General features: G+C 30.8%; 2 protein-coding genes across 2 annotated transcripts; both read left to right on the forward strand.

The window, feature by feature from the left end:
- Window positions 1-1,432: 1,432 nt before the first annotated feature.
- Window positions 1,433-3,785, forward strand: LOC114174274 (protein RADIALIS-like 5). The gene is made up of 2 exons (XM_028059085.1): window positions 1,433-1,851; window positions 3,578-3,785. The coding sequence occupies exons 1-2, from the start codon at window positions 1,636-1,638 to the stop codon at window positions 3,605-3,607; spliced, it is 246 nt and encodes an 81-aa protein (XP_027914886.1). The 5' UTR covers window positions 1,433-1,635; the 3' UTR covers window positions 3,608-3,785.
- A 1,991-nt stretch (window positions 3,786-5,776) lies between these two features.
- Window positions 5,777-11,019, forward strand: LOC114172585 (AAA-type ATPase family protein). The gene is made up of 8 exons (XM_085670172.1): window positions 5,777-6,171; window positions 6,299-6,394; window positions 6,813-6,923; window positions 7,436-7,745; window positions 8,486-8,576; window positions 8,963-9,305; window positions 9,584-9,732; window positions 10,186-11,019. The coding sequence occupies exons 1-8, from the start codon at window positions 5,893-5,895 to the stop codon at window positions 10,697-10,699; spliced, it is 1,893 nt and encodes a 630-aa protein (XP_085526298.1). The 5' UTR covers window positions 5,777-5,892; the 3' UTR covers window positions 10,700-11,019.
- Window positions 11,020-11,390: the final 371 nt, after the last annotated feature.

The raw sequence follows: 11,390 nt of genomic DNA on the forward strand, positions 1-11,390 counted from the left end.
CTGAGTCTTTGTCCCTTTCTAAGCCCAGAAGACAATTGAATATGACCTTTATATAGACAAGAAGGTGAAACTTTCTTTATTACTTTATCATAATACATATTCTTCTACTAATTCTTTACCATGTTTATTATGGATATTCTAATAATTGATATTAAGTATTATATAATACTTTATAATGAAACAATTAACTCTAGTAGTGAGGTAACTTATATAACTAAAGTTTTTGTTAAGTCGAAATATACTTATAATCACACATGTTTGTTTGTCTTTTTATTTTTCAAGTCGATGTATTCTATATTAGTGATATGTCCTATTTTCTTATGACTTGGATATCTTCAACGAAGAGTATGTGAAGATATTCTTTCGTTCAAGTCCATATGTCATTGTAATAATTGAATTTAGTGGCAAATCGTGAATAATATGTCTTGTTTCTTGGGTTTAAGGTTTATAAATTTACTTTATTTTATGAGTTATAACTTATTTAATTACCTTAATCCTTTATTACTTAACTGTGTCCATCATATTGCTTACATAGATATTTGAGCAGCTCGTCCCATACTGTAGTGTTGATTAAGATGTTTTCGATCCTTTAATTTATAGGAACCTTTAGGTCGAGGTGTCCTCCTTTCAGTCTACTAATACAAGTAATATTATATATTTTTTCTTCAACATTTTACTTTCTAGAAAACATCTATATCACAAACAACTGAAATTTTAAAAAAAAGCTTAATCTATATATAATAAGATAATTAAATTTTAAGATAAACACTTTTTCTTGCATTACGAATGCGTAATATTCTAATATTTACACCGAGATTACATGGATTCAAAGGTTCATATCATAACCTTATATAACAAATTAAGTACACAAAATCATAGACTAAACAAAAGAAAAGTCTTAAATGATCCTAAAATATCATAGTTAGTAATCTATTGGATTATTCTCAATATATATAACATTATTAACTTTATGTCTACTTTATTCCAAAATGTTTGCTTTAACTTTCACATTTATGATTTGTGAAAAAGATACTTATTTGTTTTTCAACAAGTAAAACCCTAAAGATCTAACCACTAGCTACACTATTTAACATTCCGATGCTATGCCGCGTAGAAGTAGCGTGTATATATAGTGAACAATAAGTACCATAAACATTAAAATATCAAAATAATTGAGTTTTGAAGACCAATTGCGAAAGGTTAAAACGACGAATTATTTATTTAACTAAACACATAAATGGAAATTTAAAATTGCGCGCGGTGACATAATAATGAAAGAGTATATTTGCTAAAAATTATAAGTGAAAGAGTGTTGTTAATTAGAACTTATTCTTCTTTTTCTTCCACTTGTTGTCATGATTTGCTATCTTTTGGCTCCGAAGAGAATGGTCACAACAATATCTTTTGTCCTTTGGAGAAGATATGTTCGAGCAACACCCTAAACTAAACCCCACCAAGAGTACTTTTCCTTGTATTTATAAAGACCAATCTTGGTTATCTCTTTCTCATACCATCCCTTGATTTAGAATAGAACCATCCTTTTTTTTCTCTTCATTTTTGTACTTGGAAGCCTATAATAACATAGTGTTTTACCTTCTTCAGCATCAATTGCTTTGTAACTTAACCTTTCTTTAGATGGCATCATCTTGGACTCCAAGGCAAAACAAACTATTTGAAGATGCTCTTGCTATATATGATAGGGACACCCCCGACAAATGGCAGAATGTGGCAAGAGTAGTTGGAAAATCCGTTGAGGAAGTTAAGACTCACTTTGAGATCCTCAAAGAAGATGTCAAACGCATTGAACGTGGACAAATCCCATTGCCTAATTATACAGGTATAATTATACAGGTATGTAACGGAATTTGGATTTTCTGCTAATTTTTTTGTCTTTATAATATACTGATTACCATTAATTTTGATGTTTTAAAATATATTAAAAAGATATTAAATATTTAAAATATCAACATAGTGTATTTTTAATTTCAGCCAATGACAGCACACAAAAAGAAAAAAAGTAAAAAATATAGACTCAATATGGCGTTACTATTACATAAAATGGTATATATTATAATAGTTGTTTTTGTATATTATAATATATGGTTGTTTTAAAAATTATTCATAAAATTTGTCGTATAATATATTAATTTATAATAATATGTCATAATAACCGTCATTTATTGTCACGACAAAGAATTATATATGTGAATTAAGTATAAATTTTCTTATACGAATGAATGGTGTGTAACGCCTTTTCAAAATAAAATATATTTTGTATTCAATATTTAAATTAAAGAAGTATAGTATCATTATATTCTTATAATTCAAATTTTATTAGTTAAGTTGTTTTTTAATTCAATGATTTTAATTACATACCTTGCATTTTTTTAATATCATCGTTTTTGAAAACTTAAGATCCTTTCTTTAAATGTTTGGGCTCATTTATAACTTTATTCGAAGGCTATATGGACTTGGAATAATTTGTTCTGCCCGGTTTTAGTGTGTGATAGATTTAAAATCAAAATATAGTTATGGAAAGTTGTTTCCATCTTTTAATTCCTATTTTTCATTAAAAGATTATTTAACTCTGATTATATTTATTAAATTGTCTTTTTAAAGTTCTTCTAGATTATTTATTTATTTTAACTTCATCGGAATCATTTTATATTTATAAGAGATTCATATACTCTAATTTATATATTGATATAAGTATTTTATTATTAATAGTTAATTCTAAGCGAAAAGATTAATTGATAATAGATTGGAATTGTATAGTAAAAAATTGTTGAAAAAAACAAATGATCACATCTTTCATTCTACATGCCCACGAATTGTCAAGCACATTTCTCTCTTCTTGTTCTCAAAACTTGTTTTTGGATTGACTTCTATTTTATATTTAAAAATAAAAAACTACTTTAGCATCATATATTTTTATAATTTTTTATCACATTTTTTCCTTTTTTATTATACTATCAAAAAAAATCAATACGATCCTTGTAATATACCATTTTTCTAAACAATCAGACATTCTTCTTCTGAAAATTATAACCTTTTATTTTAATTATCCTGAATAAGATACTTTCTCAATTTAATTCAATAAATATAAAACTTTTTTTTTCGGAGTGGCTTCATCGAATTTACCCCTCTTTGATTACATCGCAATAATTACTTTAACGAAAAAAATTGATGAAAATACTATAAAGAAGATAAACCGTAACAAAATATTATAATTCATTACAGTTTTATATCTATATGATAATTCTAGGAAGTGAAGGATGTACAAAAAGATAAATTATGTTTGCGTAAAAATGTTGGCTTCATGAAAATAAACAAATCCATCAAATATTACGAATTGTGTAAATTTTATGCCTGTATTAAGAATTCCTTTGATATATTACAAATTACATACTGTTAGAAAGTTCTACAATAACTACAAATAAAACTAATTTACAATATATAAATTAGTGTAATCCTTATCTTACAAGTTGATTTCGTAGAATTAAATTAAATTTAAAACTCGTCTCTAATACAAACTCATGCTGTGATCCTATTTTAAAATTTTGTTTTCATGTGACAGGTTCTCAATGATCCAGAGAAACCAGAATGAATAGAGGATTAGCAAACTCAATATTGTGGTGTGTTCCTCATAAGTAAATGTATTAGCAACAGCAAGTCCTAAAGGACCTTGCTTCTGTGTAAAATATAAGTTATTTTCTAGGTCATGTTGTTGAACAATAAGTGACGGTTTCTCAAATAAGGAGTTTGCACTGTAAATTACCATGTTTCACTCTTTGTCATCTTTTTTTAAACATTTACATTAAATAAAAAAATTTTAGAATAAGTAAAAACAATTAAATTTATAACCAGATAAAGGTAATTTTAAGTGTGAGATTATTAATGAAAATTTGAAAACCTAAACAAATTCATATTTTAAAGTAATGTTTAATACAAAAATATTTTTTGAAATAATGCTTTTAATATCAATAGACTGAACACTGACATTATTGGAAGAAAAGAAAGAGAGATTAAAATATGATAGAAAAAGTATACATTGAACCTGCACTTCAAATAAATTTTTTCGTCTAGACATTTTTAAGATTTGCATTAAAAGTTATACAACTGATTTTTGCTTTCGGTTTCATAAAAACAAATGATGAAAAACAAGAGCATAATTACAACGGATGAAATTATATTAGGGTGTTAATATTATTACCATATTATTCAAATTTAAATATATTTTTATTGGAATTTATTAATAAAAGACATTAAAATCATGAAAAGTTTTCGTATTGTGTTTTAGTAAATATAACCATAGAAGCCATTAAAATTTTAAGAAAATGGACACACTTAATTTTAATAAATTATCTTCTTATATAGTTTTAAATCTTAAAAATATGATCATTTTATCTTGCGAAAAAACTGTTATCAAAAAGCATTAGAAAAGAAAAAAAAAAAGGCACATAAAACGTGTACACATAATTATTTAATTTGGATTTGTTTTTTATAAGTTTACCGATTACACAATAAATAATATACATTCACCATAAATTTATTGTATTGTTTCACAACTCCTTGTAACTGTGTAAAACATTTAATAATCATTTATGTTTTATTGATTCTCTTAGCGTTAAATATATTTTTTTTCTTAAATTTTTAATGAAAATTAAAATTAGTAATTTTTAAATACTTAATCTTGTATGTAAATTTAATTTTTTTAATAAAATTTAATTAAGTTTATTTATTTTTATAAATATATTCCATAGAATTTTAGAATTTAGTGAAGATGTGTTATAAATAACTCAAATATTATCAAAAACATAATTTAAATATTAAATAAATATAATAAAATTTGAATAAAATTATTAAATTTATATACTTTTAAAGTTTAGAGACTAATTCAACTAAGATTTTAATGAAAAACCAAATCCAATTTTTTGTTTTTTTATAATCCACCACATACAATCATGTAGTCTTATCTACAAATATATATATATATATATAAAATATAAAGTTTAGTGTTTATACTTTTTTTATCTATTTCATTCATATCATTTCTGTATTATTTATTATTTTATCCATTTAACTATGTTTTCAAACCATTTATTCTCCTAACTAGATTTTGAACACGACTCCTATTATTTAAATTTTATTAATTACTTTATTTAGAAAAAAATACAGAATCACAGAATTATCTTTTTTCTTTTCTTCAAAAGTGCATTATAACAACTTTTTTACATTTATAAAAATAGGATTATTCACCTTTTTGTCATTATCATTACTAAAAAGAAAATCTAAAGTTAAGTAATAATACATTCTTTATGTTTTTTTTTCAATATACTAATATAATTTATTAAAACAGAGAAAATTTTAATAAATTAAGCGATTTAATAAAAATGTATAATTTCGAATAAATTTCAAATAATATAATAGAAGAGAGTATCTTAAAAGTATAGCGGATGAAAAAATGCATTCTGACACTTGAGGTTCCCTGTTACAAGGTCGTATAACACAACCACCCGGGTCAAACAATTGTTACCTGCACCCATCAAATACTATGCAGCCCTCTACTTATTACAGCTACAAATAAAACAAAGAATGGTAGAAATAGAATTCAAAAAATTAGGAGGTGCAGGAAGTAATTGATGGGAGTGGATAAAGCAATTTCATCCGGGTCATTATTAAACAAAGAGGATCCACTAGGCTAAAAGCCCACCGCCATTCCCCCTGAATCTGTTATCGTGTTCGGGTGAAAAACGACATCCGTTTAAGCGTTTTAATTGCACAACAAGCAACGCCCTACCGAGACTTTTCCAGTTTAAACCCTAGCGAAGGGTTTAAGCTCGCGCTAAACCAAGCTTCTTCATGATCTATTCGGAAGGTGCATGCTAAGCTATGGCCGCTGCAAGGTTAACCTCATACGTGGCGGTAACATCCGCTGCGGTGGTTTCCATGTCCACGTTCTCCGATCGTGCCTACGCCGACTCTTCCTTCCGATTCCCTTTCTTCTCTTCTTCACCTTCCAATGCGCCGTCGCCGCCGAACCAGTCTTCCGACAACAATTCAGAGCCTCCGGCGCCTGAGGAACCTAACAAGTCGGGTTTCGACCCGGAATCGTTAGAAAGAGGAGCCAAAGCTCTCCGTGAAATCAACAGTTCTTCCTACTCAAAGCAGGTTATTTTATTTGTGGTTCTGGAATTCAGTCGGCATCATTTGTTCTGGTTTCAATGAGGAGTGACGAATGTTCTTTGTATGGGGAAGGATTGTAGTTTTCTGATTTTGTTTTTTGTTTGCTTTGTAGGTGTTTGATTTAATGCGAAAGCAGGAGCAAACTCGCCTCGCTGAATTAGACGCTGAGAGAGTTCACTACGAACTTATTCAGTCTCAAGGAGATATTGTAAGTGGAGTTTTTGAATAACTTCCACATTCTTTGTAGCTCATGATCATTTCAGTTTTGCCGTATATTTTGTGCTTGACAAAATAGATCACACTACCCTATCAAATACTTGGTTCAGTCTTCCATAAAGCTTGGCATACTTGCGATATGCAACTAAAACTTGGCTGACTGGTTGGGAATTTTGTCAACATTTTATTTTGTCTGCAATTTTATTGTTTTATACGAATTTACCCATATTTTGTATTATTATAGATTTTCATCATAATGCTCACCTCAGTAGGTTAACAGTGTGATAACAATTATTAGAGGTTTCTGCAAATCTATGTTCTTCTTAGGATTTATCATCACGGGGAATCATTTTTGTGTACATTTTTGAAATATTATCATGCTCTGATCTGCCAAAGAAATTTTATTGCAGGAAAGACAGCGGAAAATGGCTGAAGAACAACGTAATTTAATACAAGAGCAAGCCCAGAGACAGGCCCAGGTGCTGCGATTCGAGGATGAATTGGCAAGGAAAAGAATGCAGGTACAGACTAAACAAACAATGTACACTGTTGTGTAAAATGTGAATTTGGAAACCTTTGGTATTTATATACCCATCTAGAAATGGTTTTCTGGCAGAGCAGAAGAAGGTTTTGGCTTTGAGAATTAATGTAATTAGAAAAAGTATGTAAAAGCAACTGAGCTTGAACTTAAACTTATGGTCAGTGAATCATTTTTGCTCTTTGGTCCTTGCCACTAGATATGCTTTTGGTAACAAACTTATCTTCTGTTAGTCGTTCAAATCTTATTTTAACGAATTGTATGATCTTATAGCTAATGATTTTCTGGAGAACTTTTGATATTTGGCCTCCTACCAATGTTGGTGTTTAAAACTCTGGAGCAATAGGATTTGTGATGAAAATTCCATGAAGTTGTCTAACTGTTAGTGATATTTGAATGTTTGAGCCTCTTGCAAATCAAACTTTTTCAGATTTGAAGTTTTGTAAGATTAAAATGTTTTACACGGAATAGTTATCCATAAGTTGCCATTCTCAGACAGATCATGAAGCCCAGAGGCTACGTAATGTTGAATTGGTCAAGATGCAAGAGGAGTCTTCTGTAAGAAAGGAGCGGGCAAGACAGGCTACTGAAGAACAGATTCAATCTCAGCAGCGTCAGACTGAGAGAGAGAGAGCTGAAATAGAAAGAGAAACTATTAGAGTTAAGGCAATGGCTGAGGCTGAAGGCCGAGCTCATGAAGCTAAGTTGACCGAGGAGCATAATAGGAGAATGCTTATAGAACGACTGCAAGGTGAAAGGGATAAATGGCTTGCTGCAATTAACACAACTTTCAGTCACATTGAAGGTATGCAGCTGATAAGCTTTTGGCCTTTATGGGGGATCATAGATCTTGACTGTCTTGTCTGTGCTGTGCTACTTATTCCTATTTGTAAATGTGATAAATCTCACTATCAATATACCAATTTTTGGTTGGTAAGTTCATAGTAATGCAATGTGCAACAGTACCTCTTGTTTACTGAAGGAGTTTCAACTTGTTGCTATTGATAATTATGCCAAAGTAAAATCCATATACAAGAATAAACTGGCATATTGAATGTCTGAAACGGAAGGCAATGACGTAACATAGTGTCTGCATCCACAGTATATTTTCTGTAGTTTTCCATGACGGAGAATGGATATCAACTTGTAGTAATATTGCATTCCTTCTGCAAGAATGTGAAAATTCTTGGCAGTAAAAGTTCATGGGATTGTTAATCCTTTCACTTTGATAAACTTACAAGCTTCTTTCCAGTTCTCATCTAATACAGTAGCACTCATGTTTGCATGATATTACATAACTGCTGACAAAATGTACTGTTCTGACTGTAATCAAATATATTTTTGCATAATTGTAGAACATTGTGGTTTTTGAGTCTGTTTCTTGGATTGCCAAGGTGTGTGACAGCCAAAGTGTAAATAGCTTGTGTTATTCCATCTTACTATACTGTTCATGGTAACCTTGTTTTTGTCAACTGTTTTCATTGGTAGATGATAAGTTGATCTTTCCTTTGAAAATTATCTCAGCTCGGCTTTTACAATACGCAGGTGGTCTAAGGGCCTTGTTGACTGATAGGGACAAATTGATTATGACTGTTGGAGGAGCTACTGCACTAGCTGCAGGAGTATATACAACTAGGTAGATGTGCTGTTTCTTCATGATGCATTTGATACTAAGTAACTTTACTCAGTTTCAGGGTCTGTTAGATATGTATACACATTGATGTCACCATAATATTGTTTGTCAATGTACTTTTATCCATAAAAAGACTTTGTGAAAGTAGTGAGACTGATTCTGTAATAGATTACTCTTGGTGATAGGTTACTATAAACCACTTACAACTTGATTAGTAGACAGGTTCAGTGGGTAGGGCCAACTATCCTAATTCGTTTTTTGCTGGATAAAATACGTACTGTGTTCTATCCTAATTTTTCTAATCCATCTTCATGACAATTCTGTCTTTTTCTTTATTTCCTTTTTAAATGATATCTGATTATATTGTATTGTGCTTCCTTTTTTTACAGAGAAGGTGCTAAAGTCACCTGGGGCTATATTAATCGAATTTTAGGGCAGCCATCATTGATCCGGGAATCATCAATGGCAAAATTCCCTGGATCAAAGATAATTTCTCAAGCTAAAAATAAACTTCTACATAGTAGTACTTTGGCTGGGGCAGAAAAACCTATTGGGAGTAAAAATGGTCTTGGAAATGTAATCCTCCATCCATCGTTGCAGAGAAGAATAGAGCATCTTGCACGTGCAACATCAAATACCAAAGCCCATCAGGCACCATTTCGTAATATGCTTTTTTATGGGCCCCCAGGCACTGGTAAAACGATGGTTGCAAGGGAAATAGCGAGGAGATCGGTATGATGATGATTAGTTCTTTAATAAAAAGTTCTGATTTATATTTGACTTCTCTCCTTTTACATCATCTGTTAAGCTGTTTTTACTGACAATCTGAAATAAGTGTCGAGTGTAGTGTTTATGATGAATGATCAAACGAAGTAAAATGTAGTGTGTTTATCTTGCTAGTCATGGAATTTTCTTTGAATATTATTTTAAGGCTCATTATTAGTGCTATATGCAAAATTTGTTTAGAAAGCTATCCTTAACTACTGTTGACATTCCTTTTTTACGTGAAGGGTTTGGACTATGCCATGATGACCGGAGGAGATGTTGCACCTCTTGGTGCCCAGGCTGTTACCAAAATTCATGATATATTTGATTGGGCCAAGAAATCTAGGAAAGGCCTATTGCTTTTTATTGATGAGGCAGATGCTTTCCTTTGCGAGTAAGTTAGAGTTTGAAATTCATTTTTAAGACTTCTGCTATAACAGATATCTATGTAAATTACTATCATGCAGCAGGGTAGCAAAAATTATTTGGTTTTTGCATAACATGTGAAAATATAAGTGTTATATTGCTACAGTCTACATTGATTATCTTTGTACTTTTATAACGGTTTATCTTGAATTTATATAAATCACGAAGTGTCTTTAACTTGTTCGGAGAATTTTTTTTTTTATCATTAATAAAATTCACTTATTTATTCGAAGATTAAATACATGAGGAACCAACAACAGCATTTTATGGATTTTTGTGTCTGTATTTCTTTTCACCTTATTGGCTGTAACTATTATAATATTCACCCTCTATACTGTAGAAGCAATTGGTGTGATAAGTTGGTAAGTGATGATCTCGTTTTTATAGCAATTGCTTAGTGATTTTATTGTATTCAATGCAGGCGTAATAGCTCACTCATGAGTGAAGCTCAGCGAAGTGCTTTAAACGCATTGCTCTTCAGAACTGGTGATCAGTCTCGAGACATAGTACTTGTTCTTGCGACAAACAGACCGGGTGATCTTGACAGTGCAGTTACTGATCGCATTGATGAAGTGATTGAATTTCCGCTTCCAGGAGAGGAGGAGCGTCTGAAGTTATTGAAGCTGTATTTAGACAAATATTTATGTGATGACAATAATGGCTCTAAGGGAGGCTTCTTGCTGAAGAAGCAGGCTCAGAAGATTACTATAAAAGATTTATCAGAGGATGACTTGAGAGAAGCTGCGAAGAAAACGGAGGGATTTTCTGGGCGTGAGATCGCCAAACTCATGGCTAGTGTCCAAGCTGCTGTCTATGGGCGCCCAGACTGCATATTGGATTCGCAGTTGTTTAAAGAGATTGTAGATTACAAAGTGGTGGAACATCACCAACGACTAAAACTAGCAGCTGAAGGTGGCCAGCCCGGCCAAATATAATTTCAGCATTATTTTAAATCCCCATTGACCTGTTATGTTAGATTTTTGTTCATGATGTTATGTGTGCCATTATTTGTGCGGCAGATGAAGCAGATTTAGAAGAATCTTCCCGGCTTTATTAAAATCATTAGGAGTAGGAGGCTTTAATGAGTTGGAAGCAGCATTCCAGCATAACCTTTCCACTTCATGCCAAGGAGAAAGAAGCCATGTTTTTGAGAGCAGAGAAATCAACATTACATTCATTAATAAATTTTTAGTATACGCTCGAAGTTGTAATTTAAATTGCAATTTTTATGAATGTGATTCCCATTCGAATTCCAGTGAAGATTCTTCAAAAGTGAGTATGCGATTTTTTTTTTTTTTGCCTCAATATAATAATAATTTTGCTTAACTAGTAAAAATCTAGGCTCCATGTACATTAGGTTTAGCTGTATTTGTATTTCATAATATTAGAACTTCCAATATGCATGTGATTTAAACGAAGTTAAAGAATAATATATAATACTTTCTTTTTCGTTCTAAGTAGTCCTAGTTTCTATCTTTAAACTATGTAATATATTTCATTCCAGAATATTCTATTTGGAAAGGTCCGGATAGTTTTAGGCAATCAAGGTTCAACATTTCTTTAGTTCCTTGCTGATTTATTTTGACAAACAGGAAAAAGGTTGCCTTTTATAACGGTCTTTCCAGG

The sequence above is a fragment of the Vigna unguiculata genome, chromosome 2, assembly GCF_037176805.1.
Source record: "Vigna unguiculata cultivar grain cowpea cultivar isolate G323 ecotype 2 chromosome 2, ASM3717680v1, whole genome shotgun sequence".
NCBI classification, from domain to species: Eukaryota; Viridiplantae; Streptophyta; class Magnoliopsida; order Fabales; family Fabaceae; genus Vigna; species Vigna unguiculata.

Excerpts from the sequence above, each read along its gene's own strand:
- LOC114172585 (XM_085670172.1), top strand. The coding sequence starts at position 5,893 with ATGGCCGCTGCAAGGTTAACCTCATACGTGGCGGTAACATCCGCTGCG. Across the intron at positions 7,746-8,485 it reads AACTTTCAGTCACATTGAAG|GTGGTCTAAGGGCCTTGTTG; the intron begins GTATGCAGCTGA and ends TACAATACGCAG. Across the intron at positions 9,306-9,583 it reads GGGAAATAGCGAGGAGATCG|GGTTTGGACTATGCCATGAT; the intron begins GTATGATGATGA and ends TTTTACGTGAAG.
- LOC114174274 (XM_028059085.1), top strand. The coding sequence starts at position 1,636 with ATGGCATCATCTTGGACTCCAAGGCAAAACAAACTATTTGAAGATGCT. Across the intron at positions 1,852-3,577 it reads ATACAGGTATAATTATACAG|GTTCTCAATGATCCAGAGAA; the intron begins GTATGTAACGGA and ends TTCATGTGACAG.